General features: G+C 40.5%; 1 protein-coding gene across 1 annotated transcript in view; it reads right to left on the bottom strand.

The window, feature by feature from the left end:
- Positions 1 to 19,120, bottom strand: part of MLIP (muscular LMNA interacting protein) — a 104,414-nt gene extending 85,294 nt beyond the window's left edge. Inside the window, exon 1 of the mRNA XM_058020921.1 lies at positions 19,058 to 19,120. Within this exon, the coding sequence (XP_057876904.1) occupies positions 19,058 to 19,120 (63 nt within the window). The remainder of the gene's footprint in view (positions 1 to 19,057) is intronic.
- Positions 19,121 to 24,436: the final 5,316 nt, after the last annotated feature.

Genomic DNA, 24,436 nt, shown 5'->3' with positions numbered 1-24,436 from the left:
TAAATTAATTCATTTTAACAGAAAAAATAGCATTGCAATAATATGAAAAGCCAAAGTTTCTGCAAACTTACAAGGGATGTTTCCTATACAGACAATTAAGGAAACATAGGTATTTACCAAATCTACATGTGAGCTTGTTCAAGGCTCCATTATGACCAAAGGAGAGAGATTAGACACTTAGAGTGAAGACAGGCATCTAAACTACATCAGAGAATAATGCCCCAGAAGTCCCTACCTGGACAAGCTCTTCAGATGTAAATGCAGTTGTCTAAATTCAGGAGAGATGAATCTCAGCCTACTGATTAGCCTTGTTAGCCAAAATAAGAATTTCTAAATTACTGATTTAGGGGAATGAAAATCACATAATTGAGGCAAGGTCAGACACTAAATTAGTAGGAGAAAAGGGACTTAACCTAGGGTCTACCTACTCTCTCCTCTTCAATTATTTCTGAAGACAACTAAAATATTGAAATTTTTTGTAGGTCTCAAACACTTAGAGCCTGCCTGCCACATCCAAAGTTCATAGCATAGGTCTTGAATAAAATTTAAACAGTACTCTGATACTTTCTTTGCAATATCTGCATTGAAATATCATGCTGGCACCTGAAATTGTACTGGGAATGAATGCTGGAATGTCAGAAATATTAAGAAATAGGTCCAAAGTTCTTTTTTGGTTTAGTTTTTTTGTTTTTTTTTTTTTTTTTTTTTTTTTGTTTTTTTTTTTTTTTTTTTTTTTGAGGAAAGCTTAGTGCTAGAATGCCAGAAAGCACAACTAGGAACTAAATATCATTTGCTGTTAGTTATAGAAACTGCTTAACCAGGGTAAGGCAAATGCTAGAGGTTCTTGAAGCTTACTTAGGTGGCTCGGTCTAGGGCTGTTTATGTCTTTGAATAAATTTTTTCTCTGGTATTTTCCTATTAGAAAATGGTTAAGATCAACATACAGTTTCCAGACAGACCTAGTGGAATCAAACTCTATGGATTTGGCATCAGGAGCAGGAAAGACTTGACATCAGAAGGGCAACATCAATCGGCAGGCAGCGTGTTTGTGCCAGTGTTCAGTGTGGCAGCCACAGATCCCTCAGCCTTCAGGGAGATCAAATGTTTGGAACTGATTTAAGATGGCAAGCTCTTAACTAAAGGCACACCAGCAAGGCACCTGCAAGCTGAGGCTCACTATCTCCCAGGTGCAGAGACCAGCTCTCCTCTTCCCTTGGCCCTGGGATCATCTCTTATTCCTCAGCACACTGCACACCATGTGCTTGTGAAGATAACATTTATCTGCCACCTTGCTTTAGTTAAAGGAGCAAAGTGGTTATTTCACCTTGCCTTGCTTTTTTTGTCTGTTTTCTTTTTCTCCCTTTTGCTAGCTGCCAAACAGACACAAGATAGCATTAATCAAAATGTTCTGGGTGACCTTTGAAGAGACGCTGTGCTGGGAACCCTCTTCACAATCTAAATGAAGCACATCATCCAAGGAATGGGCTCTCTTGAGATTACAAACAATTTCACCAAAAAGAAAAAATTGCGGGCACACCATGATGTCAGGCATTAAGGAAAAAAACCCTGCTAAAGAGTATTCATTGTATAAAATCTCCTTTGCTATTTCCTTCTGTACTCCAAAAGCATCTTAGCTAGTGCCAAAGGGTCTGGCTACCACTTGCTCAAAGAGTGTCTGAGGTAGGACAGCAAGTAAAATGCATTTTACCAGCTTATTATATGGTGAATGATTCATAAAGCAGTTTTTTCCCCGGGATAATGTATATTTCTTCTTCCAGAGTGAATGACATCCCCAAAAGCAATATTCATCTGACCAAATGCAGAGGTGTCCAGAACAGAAATCTACATCTAAGCCATGTTGTCTCTATATACAAAAGAGAGGAATTGGCACTTCTGAGATGCAGTCCATTATACTCAAAGGTAAATGTTTAATATGGGTCAGATTAATCACAGTCTCTTTTTTTTTTTAGGTGATACCAAAAAAAATCAGATTATTTTCTCACTCAGATGTACATTATAGACATCTCAAGGAGGGGATATGATTCCTGTCTAAGCAACATTAGTTGGACCATTCAAGCACAAGGTTCCCTGTAAATATGAGCTAGTGGGTACTTAGAACAAGACTATGACTACTATAATATTGTATAGAAAAACAAGTCTGTATAAAGCTAAGTTTCTACTACAGTGTCATGGATTCTTGGGATAAGAACAAAATTGCCATGAGGCACCACATGAATTTATCATACAAACAAGAGTGTCAGCTCACATAACACATAATTTTTATGAAACTTGCTGCATCAGGAAGTTCCAGATGCCAAAAAGAAAAAGAGATCAAAACCCAAGAAAATATATCCACAATGTACAGATCCACTCACTGACACTAAGCTCAGGGGAACAGGAAGACACAGGAATATCTATCCTTTTCACTAGGCCTTTTTTATGATAAACATGAACCTCAAGTAACAGCTGAGGACAGGACTCTGAGCTAGATGTACTGGATCTCAAATTCAGTCATCCATTCCTGTTTCCTGACCTCACACTGCCAACACTGTTCTTACAGCAATGAGCCAAGCACGGAACATGATAGTCCTACCTCACTCATACCATTCTTTTCCAGGATGACCAAATGCAGGTTAAGCCTCGGTTTTACTCCAGGAAGCACCCAAAGCACAAACAAAAAATGCAAGCCATCACCTTATCTGCCTTCACAATATTACTTCAAAACATTTGTGCTTGGTCCAATGCCCCATTCCTGACACATTATTTCAGTAGAGATATTTACTGGTGAGGAGAGTTGGTGTTGGAGCCAAACACCTACTTGATATTATCCATTCTGTCATCAACGTGACTCACCAGCAGTGGTCTCATCTTCCATCCTTTCGAGCAAAGCTGAAAAATTGCTAAAAATAGCAGCAGAACTTGACTGCAGAGTGTTTTTCTGGGGAACTCAAATCTTAGCCTGTGACTAATGCTGCTAATTGAATTTTTACCTCCATCTTTTTTGGGGAGAACGCAAACAGTAAGAGACAAGGTTGCTTTTTGCAATGTTTCTTTTTACTACATTGTCTCTTGTCCCTTATTTTCTATGACAGTGAAACACCAAACCAGGGCTCAAAACTCTCTTCTTAAACCCTGTTTTCTGAAGAATCAGACACATGGGGATTTCCAAGTATTATTTTGGAACTCAGTAGTGATCTGTCATTGCAACACAAAATAAGCTCTGACATGTTTATGATAAAAAGTATTTTACATATGACATTCTTTTTCCTTCTATCCAAACATCTCATTTTCCTTCTACTTTTAAATTAGCCATCAGTCTAACTACTGTATTTCAGCAATAACTGCTGCTATGCATTACCAAATATGAACTCTTATGCCAAGCTGAAGGAGACACATATCCCTTATATTAAATAAATCTCCTTCGTGACTGAAAGAATTATGTTAGGGAAGAAAACCTGTCATATTATGCTAATTCAATTTCTTCTGAGCACTTTTAAATCCACTCTACAAAAAAAAAAAAATCCAAATAAACACAGGAATATTTTTTTTTTGCACTAAATAACTACCATTCCCTTCATCCCATTCTGGTTCAAAGAAAAAATAATTACTATTATTTTCCAGTACACTCAATGTACATTAGTTATTTTAGAACTGTGTAGAAATAGATACACACACACACACCCTAGGACTATTAAATGCTGCTAAGACCAGGAAATAGATACAAGTGTTTCCAAGAAAACCCTTAAAAAAAAAAAAAAGGCTTGTGTGTGTTTGAAGGCTTCCCCTCAAATTTTACCTATGTTTATTGCAGCCAAGCCTGTACAGAGAGCCCATAATAACAGGCAGAACAGGGACTCTATCAGGATGCAAGCCAGCTGTCTGAATAAACCTGCATTCTTACCAGAATACCTGCATTCTGGTAAGCTTTAAAAAAAATCTGTAGTGTTTGGGGTCTTGTTGCTGTTTTTTTCAATCAAATCAAAATGGTATATAATCAAAGCTGGCTGTATTTGTAGAAAAGGAGCCACATGAAGCTGAGCACTGGCAATTAACAGTGCAAGTGTTTTTCCTAAAGGGACACACAGTCAGTGCTTACATTCATCTCAGCATTAGCAGCCAGACACACAGTGCTTACAACAATAATTTTCATGGAGTTATCAAATTTTTCAACTGCAAACTCCATTCCCTATGGATAGTAAATCACAGAAGCAATCCAAACAAAATCAGTGGAGGAGTGCTGCTAATGAAATGTGTGCACAGATCCACACAAAGTCATAGCCCTAAGTATTTATCAGAGAGAAACAGGTGCCAACCAGATGCCAAAAAAATAAATAATTTGTCAGAAATTAATAGCACTCAATCTGTTGCTCCTGCAAGTGACAGAAGACAACCAAAATGAAAATAAAGGAACCCAAACAGAATCTTGTAAGAGCCCACAAACAACAAGGGCAACCGCACCATCTAATTTATGTTATCTGATATTACTTCAGGCTCCCTAATGCTGAAAAAATACAAGGTTATCTGTAGACTCAAATAAAGAACCAACCATGGGACTGCAGAGCACTGCGAAGCTGTAAAAGGACAGTTCTTGTTATCATGCCCAAAGCTGCTGCCAGGCTGGAGCAGAGCCTGTGAGCTGCCTCACATGCCTGGAGTGCAGCGAGCAGGAGCGCCACAAATCCTGTAAACACTTCAGAAAATACGGGAGAGCAAGAGGCCAACCAAAGATGTGACACATTGCCTAGTGCTGTCGAGTGAGAAGGCACTGAAAGAGTAGCAGCAAAGGAGGATTGTCTGCAATGCTGGAGAGATATTAACCATAGAAATAATAATAGCAAAATAAATCAAGAAAAGAGCTGAAGCATTCTCACTTTAAGATATGATGCAAACTATCACTCCCAGCTTCCTGAGCAGAAATATGTCTTCTAGTTATACAGCAGTTGCAGGATATAAAATCTTCTGTATACCTATCTACATCTATTTCTATAGATCAGCACAAAAACAATTGGTTAAGACTGAGTTACAAGTGCAGTCGAGTGCTTTATATGAAGTGCTGGAGGGAAAGGAGGAAAATCTTGATTACAGCTCAGCAGGGCTGAGGTATGGAAATCAATGGCAAAACATGTTTGTACAGAAGGAAAAGAGGGTTTTTCCCTAGTATCAGCATCAACCCACGTGGAAAACTGTGCTGATGAAGCCAGCAAGAAAAATGCAACAAGGTTTTAGTCTCCTTACTGAAATCCTTTATCCTGTAACATGTGAAAAAACACAACTAAACTTTTTCATGGAAGAGGCTTCTAAGTGTCTAGTGGGGAATTAACAGATGTTGGGAGAATCCCTTTACAAATTCAAAGGGTTGCTATAAACACATCAGCAGAGGGAGTTTCTGCTGTTGAGCCATAACTTAGAAGATATTTACAGGTGTTCTCCCAAGTAATCTGTGCATTCTACACAGTTATTCACCAAAAGTGTGAGGAAACTTAATAGTAGGTACAAATGATGGAATTATTACATTGACAAATAAAATAAAGCTAGTCACACATCAATTATTAAAAGATAAGCTTGCTGAAAATTCAGCCCAACACATCCCCTATTTTTTTTTCTCCATCTCTATTCCCACATTTCGTGAACTTCTTTCATTCGCACATATCTATTTAATTTTCACTCCCACCATCTTGTATGCTTTTTTAACTTCATTTTTTAAAAGTAATTACCTTTTTTCCCTTTTCTTTCGATTCTCCCATTTCAGGGAGAATTACTTTTATTACTTTTTTTCCACCTTCTTTTAATAATTTTTAGGACTCCCTGCCTCTCCTGTCTTATTATCAGCTTTCTTCTCAAGTTTTGTTGAATTGGTGTGTATTACAACCATGTCTATGGCGTGCAGTACTAAAAATGTTTGTGGTGCATGCCACATTTTGCCACAGCACCAGCGAGTGCAGAGAGCCCCCCAGATTCACCCCACTTCTTCCTTCACCAGTACTTTTCCCTGCAGCACTGATTTTACTGGCATATGCAGCAAAGAGTAAAGTGCTTTTGTTAAGTCCCATTGCTTCAGGAAACAATGAAGTGCTGAAGCTCCCCACCAAAACAGATCTAGCAACTCAAAATAGCATTTATGCTTCTCTCAGGTTCAACTTTTCAGCCCCTACTCCTCCTCCATTCAGTGCTCATGCCTCTTCCACACCTGTAAACTCACATGTGCCTAAATATGGGGATAAAGCATCCTCAGGCACCCAGGCTACCATTGCTGCTTATGCAGAGCTGTCACTGCCTTGGCTCAGCTCAGCATCCACCTGGGTGCTCATCTCACACCAAACCCAGACTGGGGTTCGTTACTCAGGTGCCCCAGACCACATCTCCTGACAGGCAGCAGCAGTGCTCAGGAAAATCCACATTACAAAACCCAGCACCAGAGGCATTTCTGGCAGGGGAATGCTGCTGCTCAGCTGGGGGAGGACAGGCAGGGATGGCACACCACAATAACAGCCAAAAATGGGAAATTAGGAGGTGATAACATAATAAAACAAATTTGAAAAGTAACTGGCTGGTGCAAATAAACTTCACTGAGATATAATTCATTGATCTGCATCTATTTAAAAAGTTTAAAAATGCCTTTCAATTTCTTTGTTGGTTAATGGTCCCAAGCAGCTCGAGTACTTGCCATTCAACGTAATACCTAGCCAGTCACTTCAGTGGAATTCTAAATAACTGATTTCAGCACACAGCTAATAGACATAAATGTACTTTCTGATTATTTTTCTGTCAGATATGTTCATTCCTCTGAAATGAAAGTAACAGCACAGAAAACATTTTAAACTAATTATATCATTATGGTTTTAAAACTTCATTAAAACTGCTTTATAACATGCCTCATTTTCTAGCACAAAAACATTTTAAATTATAGAAATAATTTCTGTTCATGAAATCTACATATTTTTAATTACACATATTTAATTAGAGAACCATTTGTTGAATTCAAGAATATAACAGTTTGGGATGTTTATTCATGCATCAGATGGGAAGAAATAAGTTGGTCATAGTCTTCTGAAGATTGCTTCAAGATCACTTGAATTTATGCCTTTTCTACATATTCAAAAGCAGCTTAAAGCAAAAATCTTAACTAGAAAGACATTTGCAAAGAACTCATATGAAGAATTTAGTATATAAGTGTTCTGCAGATGAGTAGTCATTGGCAACTCCTAACCTTGAGCTAAAAGGCCCTGATGTAGATGATTCATGGGTGAAATTGCAACATGCATCACAGAAAATCACAATGTTAGTAATGCTAATGATGATGCAAATATTATTAATATTTATGCAATGATTTTGATTCTCCACTGGTTTCCAAAGCAATCATTTGGAATTCAAATATTATCTGATTCCTTTTATGTTCACTAAGCTGCAGTACTCAAATCCCTCTCACAATTTCCTCCACTTCCCAGATGAAAAAAAGAATATTTGGCAGGGTACTTCCCAGAATGGCCCGATTCTCTCAGAGCAGGCACAGTCACACTCTGAACAAGTTCTGGTCTCTTCTTTCCAGAGGAAAAGCTGATGCACTGAACTCAGAAACATCCAATAATGCTAAAAATACCTCTGCATTCTGCTTCAAAAGTGAAAGCTGGTTTTACAAAACAGCTTATCAACTCCCTTCACACTTTATGCTGCAAATTCTGTCCCACACCTGCAAATACAAAAGCACTGCTCTTCATTGTTTGGCATCTGTTCTACTGCAGGGCAGTGTTTCATGCATGCTACAGATCATCACTTTACATAACATGTAGTCTATTTGCAAGACATACACAAGTAAGTGACAACAGATTTACTTGAAAATCATCATCTGCTCACTCACACATTGATTGAAAGTGGCTATCTGCTTTTATATAAACAAATTTATTTTATATATAATAGTTTTTATGTCCATGACTAGCCCTCTAAATCATTTACATGTGATTAAAATTTGATAAATTCTTGGACTCCACATGCTGGATATTGTTTAGAATTGTACCCTCTCACAGACATCAAAAAGAGGGTAGCTACAATATAAGACAATCACAAAGGAAGACAAACAACTATCAAACCAAATCACTGCCACCCTGAGACAGCTCAGTGAGATAACTACTGTAACTATTTATGCTTTACACAAAAGCCATTCTTTCAAATAGAATTCCATTCTTGGAACAAATTGTTCTTGTTTAAGAAATCTGAAAAAAAGGCAACTCTCTCCTGCATTAATGAAGGAACAACTAAACCTGTAAGATCTTGCATGAGAAATAGTAATAAAAACAGAACAAAAGAACATTAATTAGAAAATTCTAATTAATATACCATTTCACAGACAAATAATATTTTACAGGAAATCTACAATACACAGTAAATATAACAGTATATAAGTACTTCTGTTCTTAATAGAGTTTCCTATCAAGAAACTCCAGCATAGGAACAGCAGAGACTCCTTTAGAATACTGGGGTCAATTATTATTTCAAATAATTTGAATTTGGAGGAATATGTAATAACATAGAAGTTGCTACACCAGAGGATATTATGAAATTCAGCATGTGTCAAAGCATATCCTATTTCTGCAAAGCCTAATCTCAATCTCACACCCCTCCCAAGACATACACTGCCCAGAGCACCATGACAATTATTTCCATACTTTTACATGACACTCCTATCTGCAGTACTTGAGCACTTCATAGAGGCAGTACTCCTAGAAGTCATGCAGTCTGATCATTAGCACTTCTTAAAAATGACAAATGACTAATATCTGCAAATTTAGCTGATTTTAAGAAACTGGTTTAAATTGTCCCTAATAATTTGGAGAGTGTTACCCACACACTTCTGCCAGGGGATAATTTCTGAGAGCACTTTTCAGTATGCAGAACCATTTTCTGGACACATCCCTTTGATTGTCATTATGTGGAAGGGTGAAAATTACAACTTTCCCTTTCTTTAGACACCTCAGCCATTTGACTTAGATTTTCTACATATCTCAAGAAGCACATTCTGAAAAAATGCAAAAAATATTCAATTGGAAAGAGAAGGATCAAATACTAGGTTTTATTTTACAGCATTTTACTTACAATACCACTGTGGGTAACTACTCTCTTTCAGATCCCATTGTATCCTGATGTAGCTGGTCATGGTGATTCCTAAGCAAAATCACCACTGGAGAACAAAGAAATAGCCTGTAATCCTGTTATAGATACTTTTATCATAACACTTATGAATAAAACAAAGCAAATAAAACAAAGTGAAAATTAAATTTGCTCTGATAATCAATTTTCCCAAACTTTAAAGTGCTCTGGAGCCTCTGAAAACCCCAGGCCATCCATCACATGATGCAGCACTGTGTCACCACGAGTCATTGGCAAGGTTGGAGGTGCACAGCCCTGACTTCTTCTTTTAAGACTTAGAAACCGGGAAGGAGCTGAAAACCATTACATGAATCGTTTATCATTATAATCCTTCAGAACATACACTTTATTTCTCAGAAAAATACACTGTAAACTAGAATATATTGTTATTAAGAATAAAATGAAATTTAAAAAAGGAAATCTTTCTTGTTAGATTTAGCTACTTCTCTCCCAAAAAAAAAAAACCCTGACATTTTCGTTGGATTTTTTAAAATATGTAAATATCGGTGTCAATTCACCTAAAAGATTGTTAATGAGACTGCTGTAAGGAAAGCTGATGTATTTTTAACTGAGATCTGTTCTGTCACATTAGTGAAAACATGGTCTATAAAAGAAAAGTAGAGAGAAAGACAAATCATGCCCTTTCCTCTGCTGGAATTTCAAATACAGATACTTTGCATTTTGCTTTTGTTGTCTCAGACTTAAAGAACTGAGAGGAGCTTTGCTAAGAATTACTCTTTGTTTGATTATCACTTAACAAAGTTGATGTTTCAGGTTTGATCTGGATTTGTTCCAAAGTGTATTTACTAAAAAAGTATATTAAACCATTTAATTCTTGCCTAAGGCTGAAAAATCTAATGATGTTTTTCAAACATTCTTTTTATCATCACCAACAGGTGTATTTCCAAGGAGTAAAATGGTGATAAATGTACTGTCAGTAACATTTTATGAGATGCATGGAGTTTCTATAAAAACAATTTAAAATCTATTCAACAGGGGAACAACTTTTGATGGCTCTTCCCTGAATCTTCAGTTTTAAATGTTTAAAGCAAATCCATTGGTTCATTTCACATGATTTGAAAACATAACATTTATAAAACACTATAATTTTCCCATGTTTGGTTTCCAATTTGTTCTTCAAGAACAAGAAACATGAAACAGCAAAGAGAGAATGGCAATGATTCACTTTTTGTCTCATAGAGAAAAATGTGAAATTGCTTCAGGGTTTTCTGTCAGTTCTGGGGTATGAATACATTCATTTGTGTACAATTGAAGACAGGAAAAGCTTCAACCAGTTACTTTCTACTTTTGAGAACCCTGAACAAATTAAAAGTGGTTGAGCTAAATTAATTTTTCACTGACATTCAGCAAATTTGCTTTTATCCTTTTTCCTCAAGAATGGATCTTTGTTACCAGGAAGGTACTAATATAGTAAAATTTTCAGCAGAAATTATTTTGCAATATGTACTACAGGTCACCATCAGTTCTTTCAAAAAAGGTAGCAGCTAACTCTCAAAAATGAAGTATTAAATGCACAGAGGTTTCCTGCAGGACCTTCATGTTCAGTCAAGAGCTGAAGCTCTGCTCCCTTGGCACAGAGAACTTATGGATTAGGGTAGGGCTCTGAAGGAGCAGCAAGAGAAAGGAAAGGTTTTGGTGGCCCTAGAAACTAAGGAGCAGCAGGCATGGCTGCATTTTCCATCCTGTCAGGAAGTGGCAGGTACTCACCAGTGCCTCATCATCCGTCTGGAGCAAACTCATTCCACACAGTTTGTGTTTCTTCAGCCTGCCTTTGCTAACCTCAGTGCAGCAGACCACATGCTTAAAAAGTGAAATATAGGCTGCCCTCCAGCTTCTCCTTGTCCAGTGGAATCTTCCTCTCAAGGAGATATGAAAATAAGCAACCATCACTTAAAGGGAGGCTTGATGCCTCACTTAATGGGACTGGAGAAGCAGCCCAGACTGAGGTAGGGCAGCACTTTTGTGGGATAAATGTCCTTGGTCTGGTTTCAGGAGATAAGCAAACACAGCACAGCACAAGTATTGGAATGAGGTCTAGAAGCAGGAATGGGCTGCCAACAAAAGGCCAACCCAGGAGAGGGGGACCAAGACCACCAAGGACTCCCAATGCCCTCCAACCTGTTTCCAGAAGGATCTAGAAGAATGAACTGCATATGACAACTAATTTGCACAGAAAGGGAGACACTTAGCTCCAGAACAGGCAAAAAGTATCAATAAAAACATAGCCCCACAAAACCTAGGCACACATGTGACCCAGGACCCTGAGCACCCATCAGCAGGATTGATGCTGGAGCCAGGACTGGCGATATTTCTTTCTTCTTTCTCCCTATCTTTATTCTCTCCTTCCTCTTTCACCCTACTCCTTACTCAAAATCCACTTCAGTGTGTTTATATCATAAGGGACTAACGCTCCAGTTTGCCCTGCCATGTGTATAATTTACTAATAAAACTTTGCAAATTTTTGTAGACCCTCTGACTTTTGTCGTTCCTTTTTGACCACAGGCACCTATGAATCCTGGGTGCCCCCTCCCCTTAGGGAGGAATGTGGGACACCACATGCATGTTGTCCTCCAAGCCCAGCTTCATTAACATCTGCCTTCTTTATCCCTTTCATTAACCACTCCTCTCTTTTTATTCTGTACATTATCAAGTGGTTTGTGCTGGTTTCAGCTGGGATACAGGTCTTAGTAACACACTGATGCTTCAGTGTTTCCCAACTAGGGTTTACTCTAAATCAAGGACTTCTCACTTTCCCTTGCTTGCCAGGGAGCAGGTACACGAGAGCTGACCTGAACCAGGCAAAGCTATGTCATGTCATGGAACACCATGCCCAGTATATGAACTGGGAGGAGCCAGTCAGGTGAAGCTCATTGCTGGTCAGATACAGGCTGGGCATTGGTCAGCAGCTGATGAGCAATTGTATTGTGTATAAAAGCTTTGTTAGCTTTTATTCCTCTCTATTTCTCTGTTTCATTATTGTCATTATAATTACAATTATTGTTTCATTTTGTTTCAATTACTAAACTTGTTAAACAGATAAAACTTATTAAATAGATAAAAACTGGTTTTATCTCAGCCCACAAGTTCTACAGTTTTTTTTTATTCTCCTCTACAATGTGGGGTGGGAAAGGGGCAGGAGGGTGCAACTGTGTGGTACTTAATTGCTGTCTGGGGTTAAACCACAAAAATCTCTATTTTCAGGAAGTCATACAAAAGCAAAAGATTTAATGCTGCCACTCTATTATTGACTGCTTTCAGAATTCAAAGAGTGAATTGAAAACATTAGGCTTAAAATGTTGGAATGAGGATGCCTTAATGACAAGCCCAGTCTCATTGTGTATCCATACTAAACATGTGAGAAGATTTGCAGATGGGAAAAGCTATAAGATGTTTCATGACAAATGCTGTAGTATAGTTCAAAATTAAATTAATGTTTGGAAGAGACCTCCAAAAATTATCCACTCTAGCATATGGATTCAACTTCAGACTACTGCCAAAGCAAGGCCATGATTTCATATGGTTAAGTCCTGAAAACTTTCCAGAGTGGATAGTCCAAAAATTCCCTGGTTGTTCCAGTGCTGCACTATACCTCAAATGAAGGAGCTTTTCCTAGAATTCATTCTGAATTTCAGTGTGAGCAGCAGCAGGGAACATCTTCACAAGTATCACCCATAACTCAGAGGTTCCTGAGGACAATCTTTGTAAAAAATTGTTTTTTTCTAAATAACAGTCTCCATAGCCAAACTTATTTCTGGAAATGGTCTCTCACTTATTATAACACTCAGGTTATACCTGAGTATCACTCAGGGAAGTCTCAAAAAATACCACAGAAAAAGATTTCTATTTAACTGATTTCTAGAGAGTTTCATGTCTAGAACTGTTTCCCAGAACTGCTTTAATTACTCAACACAGGCTGTCTCTCCATATTAACACTCTGAGACATTTGCTATGAGGCATTTTCTTGCTGCCTCATCCAAAATTCAATCACTTGAATTGTCCTGCGTGACTTTGTGGCAGCAATTGATGCAACTGTTACAGGGGTTCTTATCTTTCCTCACCCCAAAACATTAAAATAGGCAATTTCTACTTGTTCATGAAAAGCCTCTTTTAACACAACATTCAAGACCCTACAGGAATCTGTTGCACTACTCTTCTGAACCCCTGTGTGATATTGTATGGTATCGTTTCACATAACCTCCAACCAAAAATGCACTGATGACACCCTTCCCAGATATCTCTTTTCCCCCTGATACAACCAAAGCCTGCCTCAAATGCTCCAGCAGTGCCTCTACAAGACTGGCATCAGCCTAAAGAAAAGGCAGCTCTTGCCTCATGGCATTTCTGTTCCGTGACAGGATTTGAAAGAAGGGCAGACCAAGATTCAGCGCTTCCCACTTTCTTTTGTCCTGTTTAATGTCACATCAACAGGGCTAAAAATATGCTGCTACGTGCAGGCTCCAATTAATTCCCTCCTCCTCCTCCTCCTTCTGGGTGATTGCTTGCTGAAGTAACACAGGCAGGAATGCAGCTCTAGGTATGCAGGAGGAAATGCTGCTCTGGCTGGACCTCTGCCTTGCTCACTTTCCTACACCTGTACAGCAAGATGCAATTGCCACCACGTTAGGATCTTACTGCTGTAGCAACTGCAAAGCCTCAGTCCTGATCTACAAAGCTCTGGGTTATTTGAAAGTTGCTGTTCTGAAGCAACCCTTTTTGCCAGAGCTGCTGTAATTCAGGACAAAGTAGCACAAAACATCTTAAGTGTGTCAACTCACCCACCTGAATTCAGCTGCACGACAAAATCTCCCAGAGGAGGTCACACACACCCTCCACAGCAAGAACTAAAACCTTCCTCTTACAGAAACAGGAATAATTTAAATATGTTTTCATATAAAGCCTTCTCTGACCCTATACTTTTGTGTTTATTTAATTTTATGCCATGAAATGAGCATGATACTCCAACTTCAGCACCGAATTATCAAACTACCCTTTGCTCCTCAGCCATGGAGATTTCTGCTGTGCCAAAGAAGATCCCATTGTCCAGGTGGGACAAACACTCACTCTTCCCTCAGCTCCTCCTCCCTCCTTGTGGCGTCCCACGGAGCCTTAGCACGCCTCTGGCCACAGCACAGCTGCCTGCTGCACACCCAGGGAGCGCGGCAGAGCCTGCCCATGGGGCCTGCTCCTGGAAAATAAGTGACTCCAGCAGCCCAGGAGCAGTGCTGCCATCCCTGACCCCAGGAGCAGTGCTTCCATCCCTGACCCCAGGAGTGCTGCCATCCCTGACCCCAGGAGCAGTGCTGCCATCCCTGACCCCAGGAGCAGTGCTGCCATCCCTGACCCCAGCAGTGCTGCCATCCCTGACCCCAGGAGTGCTGCCATCCCTGACATCAGGAGTGCTGCCATCCCTGACCCCAGGAGTGCTGCCATCCCTGACCCCAGCAGTGCTGCCATCCCTGACCCCAGGAGCAGTGCTTCCATCCCTGACCCCAGCAGTGCTGCCATCCCTGACCCCAGGAGCAGTGCTGCCATCCCTGACCCCAGGAGCAGTGCTGCCATCCCTGACCCCAGCAGTGCTGCCATCCCTGACCCCAGGAGTGCTGCCATCCCTGACATCAGGAGTGCTGCCATCCCTGACCCTGGGAGCAGTGCTGCCATCCCTGACATCAGGAGTGCTGCCATCCCTGACCCTGGGAGCAGTGCTGCCATCCTTGACCCCAGGAGTGCTGCCATCCTTGACCCCAGGAGTGCTGCCATCCCTGACCCCAGCCCTCATGGCACTGAGGGTGACCTGGCAGAAGGGTTTCTTTCCACGGAGGCACAGCTGTACCCAGCGCTTCCTGCCCTGCCAATCCCACCAGCCTCCACCCAGCTCCCTTATCTGCTGCTTTTCAAACAACCCTTCCCATCTCATACTCGCTTCTCACCTGGTTTACAGTCGTTAAATCAACAACAAAACCTGCAAGCAGGACCTGCCATCACCTCATTAGTCACTATCCTCATTCTGCCTGGGCTCCCTGAGGCAGCGCCCTTCAGGAAACAGGCTGCCTTCTTCAAGGAATCTCTACTTCCCACACCTGCCATGGAGAAGGCCTGATATTGACAGGACTTCTGATGTTGCTACCAGAGTACGAAGATGAACCATTGCTTCACTTGCACTGGTTTGATCCAAAGGGCCCTGCTCTGTAAAGCTGTATCCACATACTGTTTGTAAAAAACAAAGCTAATTCTCTGAATGAAGTCCTGCAACTCTATCATTCAAAACCTAACCTTTTAAGGAGTGCATGGCATCCTTTCTGATTCACATATCCATTTGGTTGATCTATTTTCTCTATAGAACTGTTCTTTGTTGCTACTCCATGTAAGAAGAAAGTAAAGAAAAACCCTTAAAATGCAAACTAAAGTACAAAGACTAAATGTTCCCCGTTAAATATACCAATGTAAACATTTTAAATGCAATAGTGCTGTTTTTCATGGGGAGAGAAGAGATCAAATAGGAAAGAAACAAGTGTTAAATATAATTAAAATATATTCAAATAAGGCAATATGCATTAAAGGATGAGGACTTCAGAATGAAAACAGAGTATTTTGAGGTGAGCCATTGTTTCAGTAGGGAAACTTTGGAATTATTGGGTCCTTCTGAGCTATCAAAGCTCTGAAAAGGGCACATATGTCCATCTACTTAGTCCAATCTATTTTATAGTGAGTCATTCTATTTTCCCTTCACAAAATGGGCCCTCCATTATCTTCCATTCTCACAGTCAGCTCCATACAAAGACTCTCAGACTCTCTCATCCTGGCTGCTGAGTCTTCCTCCAGGAAAAAAGGATAAGAATTCTTTAACAATAAATTTCACAAATATTATGTGAAATAGCCTGAAGTGGTAGAGAATTTTATAGTATTTATCTCATGCACAGTGAGCAGTGAATGTAAAGGTACAATACCACTTCATAAAACTGTCTGTGAGGCTGTCTTCGGTGTTAGACTCTGAGCATGAACTGGTCTCTGATTGACATGCTACAATCAGAGTATTTTCAAGATGACATAGACTTTGTTCTTTTGAAAATAGCTAGAAAATATTTGTAACAAGGCATACAAACCCAAGATTGGTCTTACACACACAAATATATACAGGTCATAGAACTACCACATTACAGAAATAACAGATGTGGTGGGATAGCTCACATGGCTATAGTGCTGCAAGGGACACAGGCTCTTCAGAAAGACAGGGAAAAGAAGACAATCTCTGTGTGAAGCAGCAGCTAAAATGTGGAGACCGTTTGTACAGCTTGAACAACAGGGCTGGGTGAGTGCTTGTGGGTCAGGATCAGAGGAGAGGTCACTGAGGGTGGCATCACAGTGGGACTGGGCTCCAGACACCATGGAAGGGGTGAGGAAGTGGAGAGCGCTCCTCACAACAATTTCTTTAAACAACAAAGTATCTTTAAACAAGAAGGTATCTGGACTGCACACCCGGTTTGTTTGGGTTTTTTCACATGAGACTTAAGCTTTTGTGACACCTGCAGAGAACAAAATGGCACTATGGCACCTCACAAGCAATGCAGACAATTTCTACAGGGCATCAAGGACTGCTACTTGATGTGGGCACAGGATGGGCCAAGCAGTGTCACACCCAGCTGGATCTGTTATTCACAAACCAGGAAGAAATGGCTGCGGATGTGTACACTCAGTGGCAGGCTGGGCTGTAGTGACTGTGAAATAGTGAGGCCAAGACCTTGTGGGGAACTGAGGAAGACAAGTACCAAAACACACACCCTGGGCTTTAGGAAAACTGACTTCAGCCTATCCAGGAGACAGATGGTAAGCAGGATACTGTGGAAGGCAGCTTGGAAACACAGAAAATTTGGGAAAGCTATCATGTCCTTGAAAACAACCTCTCACACATGCAAGGCTGTTCATGATTCAGGAATACAAGCAGACTTATCAGGACACCAGCGTGGCAAAAGAGAGAGTTTGCAACTGAGGTGAAGTACAAAAAGGCAGCACAGGAGTTGGAAGCAGAGCATGGAACAGTGTATGTATTTGCTCTACTGAAGTTAAATATGTGAACAGACATCCACCAGAGCATGTACAAATAGTATCTGTACCACAGATTGACACTGCTCCCATGCAGTCAGTTGACCTGACCAGCATGTAACTAAGAGTAAAGAGCAGAATCAATAAAAATCCAGGAGATGCAAAACTAGGGAAAAAATGTGGGGGCAAAGGGAAATCAATCTAGCAAACAGAAAGAAAGGCATTGAGACTGAACAGGCAGAGGCAGTTTGAGGTGGGAAGTAGAGGAGGCTGGGGCTCAGCTGGAAGGAGACAGGGAAGAAGGGGCTGGGAGGACAGAGCAGAAGCATTCCTCCAGTGTCAACAGCGTGCTGTGAAACCCCCTGAGCCAAGGCAGCTCTATCCCCTCACCGAGCACCCACAGGAGCATGACCTGCCACTGCTCAGGGACACTCTCAGCTCAGCGTGTTGGGAGGATTGAGTCTGGAAATTACTGAACAGAGTGTGACCTGACATGGGCGTGAGCACGGCTCCCATCAGCGGGGGCCCTGCTTGCTCCAGTTTGCTCTTCTTAAAATTAGTAAATGATGCACACAAAGAAGGTCAACAGCAGATCATTAGTGTTCCAAATGAAGCACTCTGCATTCTGGAAAAGCCTTACTTAAGGTTGGCTGCTCAATTCTTTGTGCATGAAGATATGGTCTGCAATTAGATAACCATACAGGCTGATTAAATTGCTACATATTTTCTCTTTGCATGAGCTAGAACAAAATGTCAAAGGTTTCCTTCAAAACCTTCCTTAAAGATCAAGTGGATTTTATACTTGTTTTTAATTTTGATGTTTTCCTTATATTTAATATATCAGCCACAAATTGAAAATTCGGCCACTGTCTAAAGAATTAATTCATTGATTAATGACAAAATGAACAATTAAAACAATAAATAATATTCCCATTAGAACTTAAGCAACGAAGCTTTAGCAATGCTCTTTCCGATATTACTCTTTAGATAGTGTTTTTTTAAAGAAAAGGTACTATAAGACCAGGTCCTTACTTTCAGTTTTAGTGCTTTCCTTATTTCCTGCCTTATTTCCTTATTTCCTAATGCACTTCCCTTGGTGAAGTGGTATTGAAAACTGTTAACTAACACACAAGCTTGCCAAAACTAATTTAACTGAGGCTGGTAGAGGCCAACATTGTGATTAAACAGGAGTAAAAGTTGGCCCATTAAGAAACCAAATCAATGCAATACCACCACTTAAGTGCTAAAAAATTCAGTGCTAATTTGTTTCTTAGCAAGAGTGATGACCACTTTTCTTCAAAGCTTTGCAAAGCCAAGAATAAACTGCCCTTTTTGTGATTTCAAGGAAAAAACTCATCAATGCAAGGCAAATTACAAATTGCATTGCAAGCCTCAGCTAATTAGGAATAAGCTGTGTTTTGACTGTTTTCACTTTCTCTTAATAATTTGTTTTGGTCACACCTTTTTTCAGTAAGTTTCAGATTCAGTCCAGACACAAGTAATTTCTTCTGCCATTTACTGATCTAAAGTTATGGAACATAATGTGCAAAGATATAGTCCCTTAAGAAAAATACAAGAAAACCACTGACATTAGCTATCAGTTTGGGTTATGATAACAAAGTTTAACCAGATTTCAGTTTTGGCATGCACACAAAATGAATTCACAAATTTCCATAATATCCACAGAAATGCACGGTCATAATTAATTTAATATACATGAATGAAGTTTTAATCTTCAAGGTCAGTGGTTAAAGGAAGCCAGGAAATACTCCTATATAGTACTAGGGATTATTTCTTTTCCTGCTAATAAATAGATTTTTAAAAATTTAAAATATCAACATTTCTCAACATATCTTACCATTTGCTTTTCCTCTAAAGCTTCTCTTCCTGAGGCTTTGGTTTCATGTTTTCCTAACTCCATTTCCCAGAGGAATAAAACCACCTAATAGCCTGAGCAGAAGTGATTCAACCTGACTACATGTTAGATATCCCTGCACTTTCAGAGTCAGGACAGAAAAGTATCAGGAGCACCGTGGTGATTTCTGGTCAGCGTGTGTTTCCATTTATAGCCATCAAAAATCCACAAATAGAAGTGTGGAGAGAGGGCAGACAGCTGCCTCTGATAACAATAAACATTGGGCTGGTATCACAGCAGATTGTTCAGGATGGATTTTAGTTACCAGCCCCATTCACTCTCTCCTTTTTCCTCTCTATCCCAAAAGCTCATACCAAAAAAGTCCATGAAAATTAATAGCTATATGTCTCAGTAGCACTAACTTGAGTTCACAGAGATTATTAAGCAAGCAAAATAATTAATATAATTCACATGTGCTATGCCAAGACAAAAGCATACAGAAAAGCACTGTAAAACAGCGTTTCACCACAACTATTGATCTTTCCCTGTTGAGTGTTTGGGACTGAGCTATCCCCACATTCCCTCAAGCACAGAGTACTCTCCTGTCCTAATATCAGAGTGACATCTTGCACTTTTGAAATGCTAAACTTCCATCAGGCACTGTGAAGAAATGGCCAGTGAGCAAGTAGCGTGGAGCCGACAGCCACAGGAGGGTGGCTGTGCAGTTTGTGACTTGACTGTTGAAGAATAACCTGGCTCTGTTTCACAGTGACAAAGTCAGGAGGCCAATATTAGAAACTGCAGGGCTGGAGGAACCTCTCAGCAGCTCTGCTGAGGACGCCAAGGTTTACAACACACCCCTCTGTTGCCACATCAGCTGGGCTCACGTTGTCTAAGGTGTGATTCACACACAAGCCTGGTTCTGCATGTACCTGCAAGGGAAGGGGAGGCATGGAGACACAGAGTAACACAGAAAATGTTTCCTGCTCTTAAAGAAGAATGTGCTCTCTGGTAATCTGTGGTTCGTTAGACATGCTCTAAAGCTGGGTGTTTAAACATCTCACTAAATCCCCAGTAAACACACATCCTTTCCACCTCTTCCTGTCAACACATTGGTAAAAGAAGACTCTCATAAAATAGATAAATAAGCAGATAGGATAAATTAATAAATAAATTTTGAACCATTTTTCATCTATAATTTTTCAAGAGCCCTAACTAGGCACACTCCTTTCTGCATGTTTCTTTAGAGACTCAATACTCACGTGATCTTTAGAGCCTTGAATAGGAAGAAAAGGTAGCCAGTCATCTCCCAGCAGTCTTTATACCTTATATATGAAAAGCTGCTAAAACCTTAGACTGCTCCTGTTCTGAAACATTCTTCAGAACAAAAAGTTACTTCAGTGACAATTGTTTTCTTTAGCCTTTATTTTACCTGTGTTTTCAGAAGTATAAGACAGCCATCAGAAGAGTAAATATGGCAAGGCAAATGCAAAGAAGCAGTCAAATCTGCAAGGGCTGCTGCAGCAGAGGGAAAAAATATGAGCTTGATGTCATGAAGTAAAAATACACCCCACTGTGTCTCCTGGAAATGCTGGAACAAAAGGAGCAAGAGTAAGTGACATAATACCCAGAGGAGAGCTGCAGTTCTCCACTCTTCAGTGGGAAGGCAAACAGTAATAAGAAGTTCATATCTCCATAATCTTTTTGTGAGGCTGAGACTTATCCCTGTGACAAGGGACTTCATAATGGCTTTGCACCACTTAAAGACCTCAAAGGAGGTCTTTAGTGGGCTCCAAACAGCAGCTTGCACTGTGCTGCTGCTTACATTACTGACCATTCCTGCAGTGCAGGTGAAGAACCTGAAGCCCCTCCAGCCCCCTGAATCTTCATTTGCAATGAAGTCCATTGGCAATGGTTTTAATTGACAGAGAAGGGCAGGAGCAGCTCAGGTGGGCACATTCAGCTGCGTGGCTTGGTGCCCTCCCAGCCCTGTCCCTCTGGTAGCTGGGACACCCTGGATGTCAGCAGGCTTCCAAACAGCAGCTCCCAGGGGAGTCACTTCCTCCTTGGGCTGGGGAACAGATATCCATGCTGGTAAGACAGCAGGCTCTCAGTGGTGAAGAAACCAGCAATGCAGGACTCGAGAGGTATACAGGCAAGCAATGGCAGACTTTTATCTGCTGTTTATGTAGCATGTAACTTAGCACTCATCCTAACTACCTAAGAACTTAATATTCAAATATGTTTATAGGCTTTACTTGCATGGTCCAATACTGTTTTCATGTGTCAGTTCACCCTTTGATATCAAAAACAATCGCTACAGAAAGACACAAGGAATTGATTATGGCGTGAACTGTACTCAATAATTTTAACATAAGATAGTGGTGAGAGTATGTCATTTCACAAGTAGGTTTCCCATTAACAGTCCTGTAACAGCATCCAAAGCATTCACTTGAGAATCTCCACTTCTCATGAATGGAAATTCATATTCTGGATGCATCATGCTGCTGCCCGTGCAACTGCAAGGCACTTGGAGCAAACTGCATTGGAGATGGAAACATGAAAAAAAGGCTATGAATGCAAGGGAATATGACACCAAACTTCATGCCCTCACACTAAAATCAAGGAGTCCAGGAAACAGTGGATGCAGAGCTCTTCTGTAGCCCGAATGCTATTATATAAGGACCCTGGAGATAGCGTAGAAAAGCTGACATCACCTTATTATCTACCACACCTTGCTCAGCATGGCACTTCCTCACCAAACCTGAGGAAAGACTATGGTTTTATACAATCATGATAGTACATTTCTTATTCCTACAGAGAAATAATGGTTATTCTACTCCAAGAACTTCCTGAGACACTGTTAGTAACTGTGTATTTCCTGTTTTATTTCACAAGGGGAAACAGGGCAAACAGGTGCAAAGTAAAAAGCACGTTCTAGACATTGCCTAAATTACTGTGCTATTTCCAATTGCTTCTTTTTATTGCAGTTATTCATCTCTTGACACCTGTTTCTCTTCTCAGAGCAGGAGAAGAGAAACAAGAGGCCAAGAGAAGAAGCTGATGGAGGAGAGGGCTGTGGGCTTTCTTGTAAGATGCAAGTGCTGAATATCCCAAATAACAGTATTGTGTAAATAAGGCACTTAAACAGATGTGCTTTCTGTGCTTATTTGATCTGCTGTTCCTGAAAAAGGAAGCAAGTGAATGCTTGTGATGCAATCATGAAGTTTGTGTGTCACACTCAGCTGTGTTTTCACTCTTGTGGCTCCTGCAATTCTTTAAATTTGCACATTTTCATTTTCAGCCTGGCTCAGCAGCAGCCCAGGGCTGCCAGCCAGTGGCTGCACCACACGTCACACATCTGCACTTACGCTGTCCTAAGCCTGTAGCTTTTATTTACTCAGCATCAGACACATCATAAAAATTCAACAGAAGTATTAATTCTGATTATACTAATACTGATGTGGTCAATAAGACCATACTCAGTTGCAAACCAAATCACATTTACCAGTTAAAAACCCTGAGACTAATACAGAAATTACTCTCACAGTGATTTTCAAAGCTCTAATGTGGAGAGCATTTCTGTCCTACACTTCAATCAAAAAGTTGAAAGGAACAACAAGCACCAAACTCAGCAGAGTGCCTCTGTAAGTGCCAGTCCAGCAGAAGATGAGCTTCCCAGGTTATTTCTGGTGCTCTCCCTTCCCTCAGCCCCATCCTGCCCTGCCAGCAAGCATTCCCTGTGCTACCCCAGGTCACATGCACATGCCTGGAATCACAGAACCCCAACAGCATTTTGAGCTGGTATTCCATGGCAGGATCCCTGCAGAAACCAAGAGCATGACAGAGCTACAGAGCACATGAAGCAGGCTTACCTTCCAGGCAGCCAGGAGCCAAGGGTGGGAAGCTGATCCTTAGGAGAGATGGGTTGACATTCCTGCCACAGCACCCGACAGCTGCTGCTGTCACTCCCTGGTCCGCCCTGCTGGCTCTGCAAACACTCACAGAGCAGGAGACAGCAGGTGTGCAAAAGGAAAACAGCACAGGCACCACAAGTCCCTGCCTTGTGTGTGAGGAAGCAGAGTCCTACATGTCATGGACAGGGAACAGAGGGCTCTCCTTGACAAATATTCTCCAAAGAGAGACGTTTGCTTATGTTTGAGGATGAAAACAAGGAAGATTATTTCAACATTACAGTAAATTGATTCCAAGAGCTCAGGTCCTTTTCTGACATGGCAATCCAGGGAAGCTGTACAAGCATTCTTCTCTTTGCAGGTCTTTTAAGTCAATTGTTTTAAAGCAGACTATCCTTGTGCTGGCAGCTCCTACATCTACTGTCCTCCAGGAGTACAGACAGGAATGGAACAACAGACTTCTCTCCTGTCAGATATCCATTTCAGCTACATACATGATGTCCCTGAATATTACTGCTAAATCCCAGCAAACCAAATTATCCTGGGCTGTAAAATACACATCAATAGATTAGCTGCACAAAGAAAAATCTTCCCTCCCATATTGATTGGTACTGTTTGCCATGCCTTCCTTCACAACAACGGATGCAACAATAACGAGATTGGGCTAATGAAATACACTACTAAATCATTATGTACCTTCATAGCTATCTTTTGAATGATGTGGCAGCTGAGAATGAGGAGAAGCCCGTTCCCCACAGAAACCAAGTAGTCCATAGCCAGGCAGTAACTTTTTCTAGTCACCTCCCAGGCCAGCAGGAAATGAGGACACAGGACATGAGCTGCCATTAAAGACCAACTCCCACTGAGCCTCTCCACCTTCTGTCTCTGCCCATTCTTATCAAACAGCCCAACCTCAAGAGACTTTACTTAGTGCTGATAAGGACACCAGCTTCTGACCTTTACCTCTGCCCCTCTTTGGCAGATCAAAAGCAAAACAAAATTAATTGCCACTATGTTTTTTGGTTTTGGTTTTGTTTTTTTTTAATGAAAGCTTGAATAAGCATAGGCTTTGATTGATATATTTTGTAGAGCTGTATGTCCATAGAGAGTGTTAACACTGTAAGTTTATACTCACAGCAAAATTTTCAACACTGCAGTATGAAATTTGCCTTGAAAATCATTGAAAAAGGACAGATAAAAATCTCTGTTTAAAACTTACCTGAATGGCAACAGCATTTGGTTAAAAACTTTTCTTTTTGCTAGCAACTGTTTTGATTTCCAAGATCTAATGAAAAATCTAAAACAAACACGTGTGCATGGGAAGTAAAAAGGAAGAAAATACCAAGTTCTCAACAGAACTCTTATTTTTACTAGCTTTCAACACAACTTGTTCTGCAATCTAAGGCTGATTTATAACAGCTGAGGGTTTGTGGGATTTTTTGCAGTTATGGGAGACACAATAAAGTAG

This window comes from Melospiza georgiana, chromosome 3, assembly GCF_028018845.1.
Source record: "Melospiza georgiana isolate bMelGeo1 chromosome 3, bMelGeo1.pri, whole genome shotgun sequence".
Classification (NCBI taxonomy): domain Eukaryota; kingdom Metazoa; phylum Chordata; class Aves; order Passeriformes; family Passerellidae; genus Melospiza; species Melospiza georgiana.
This window is presented reverse-complemented; position numbering and strand designations above follow the sequence as displayed.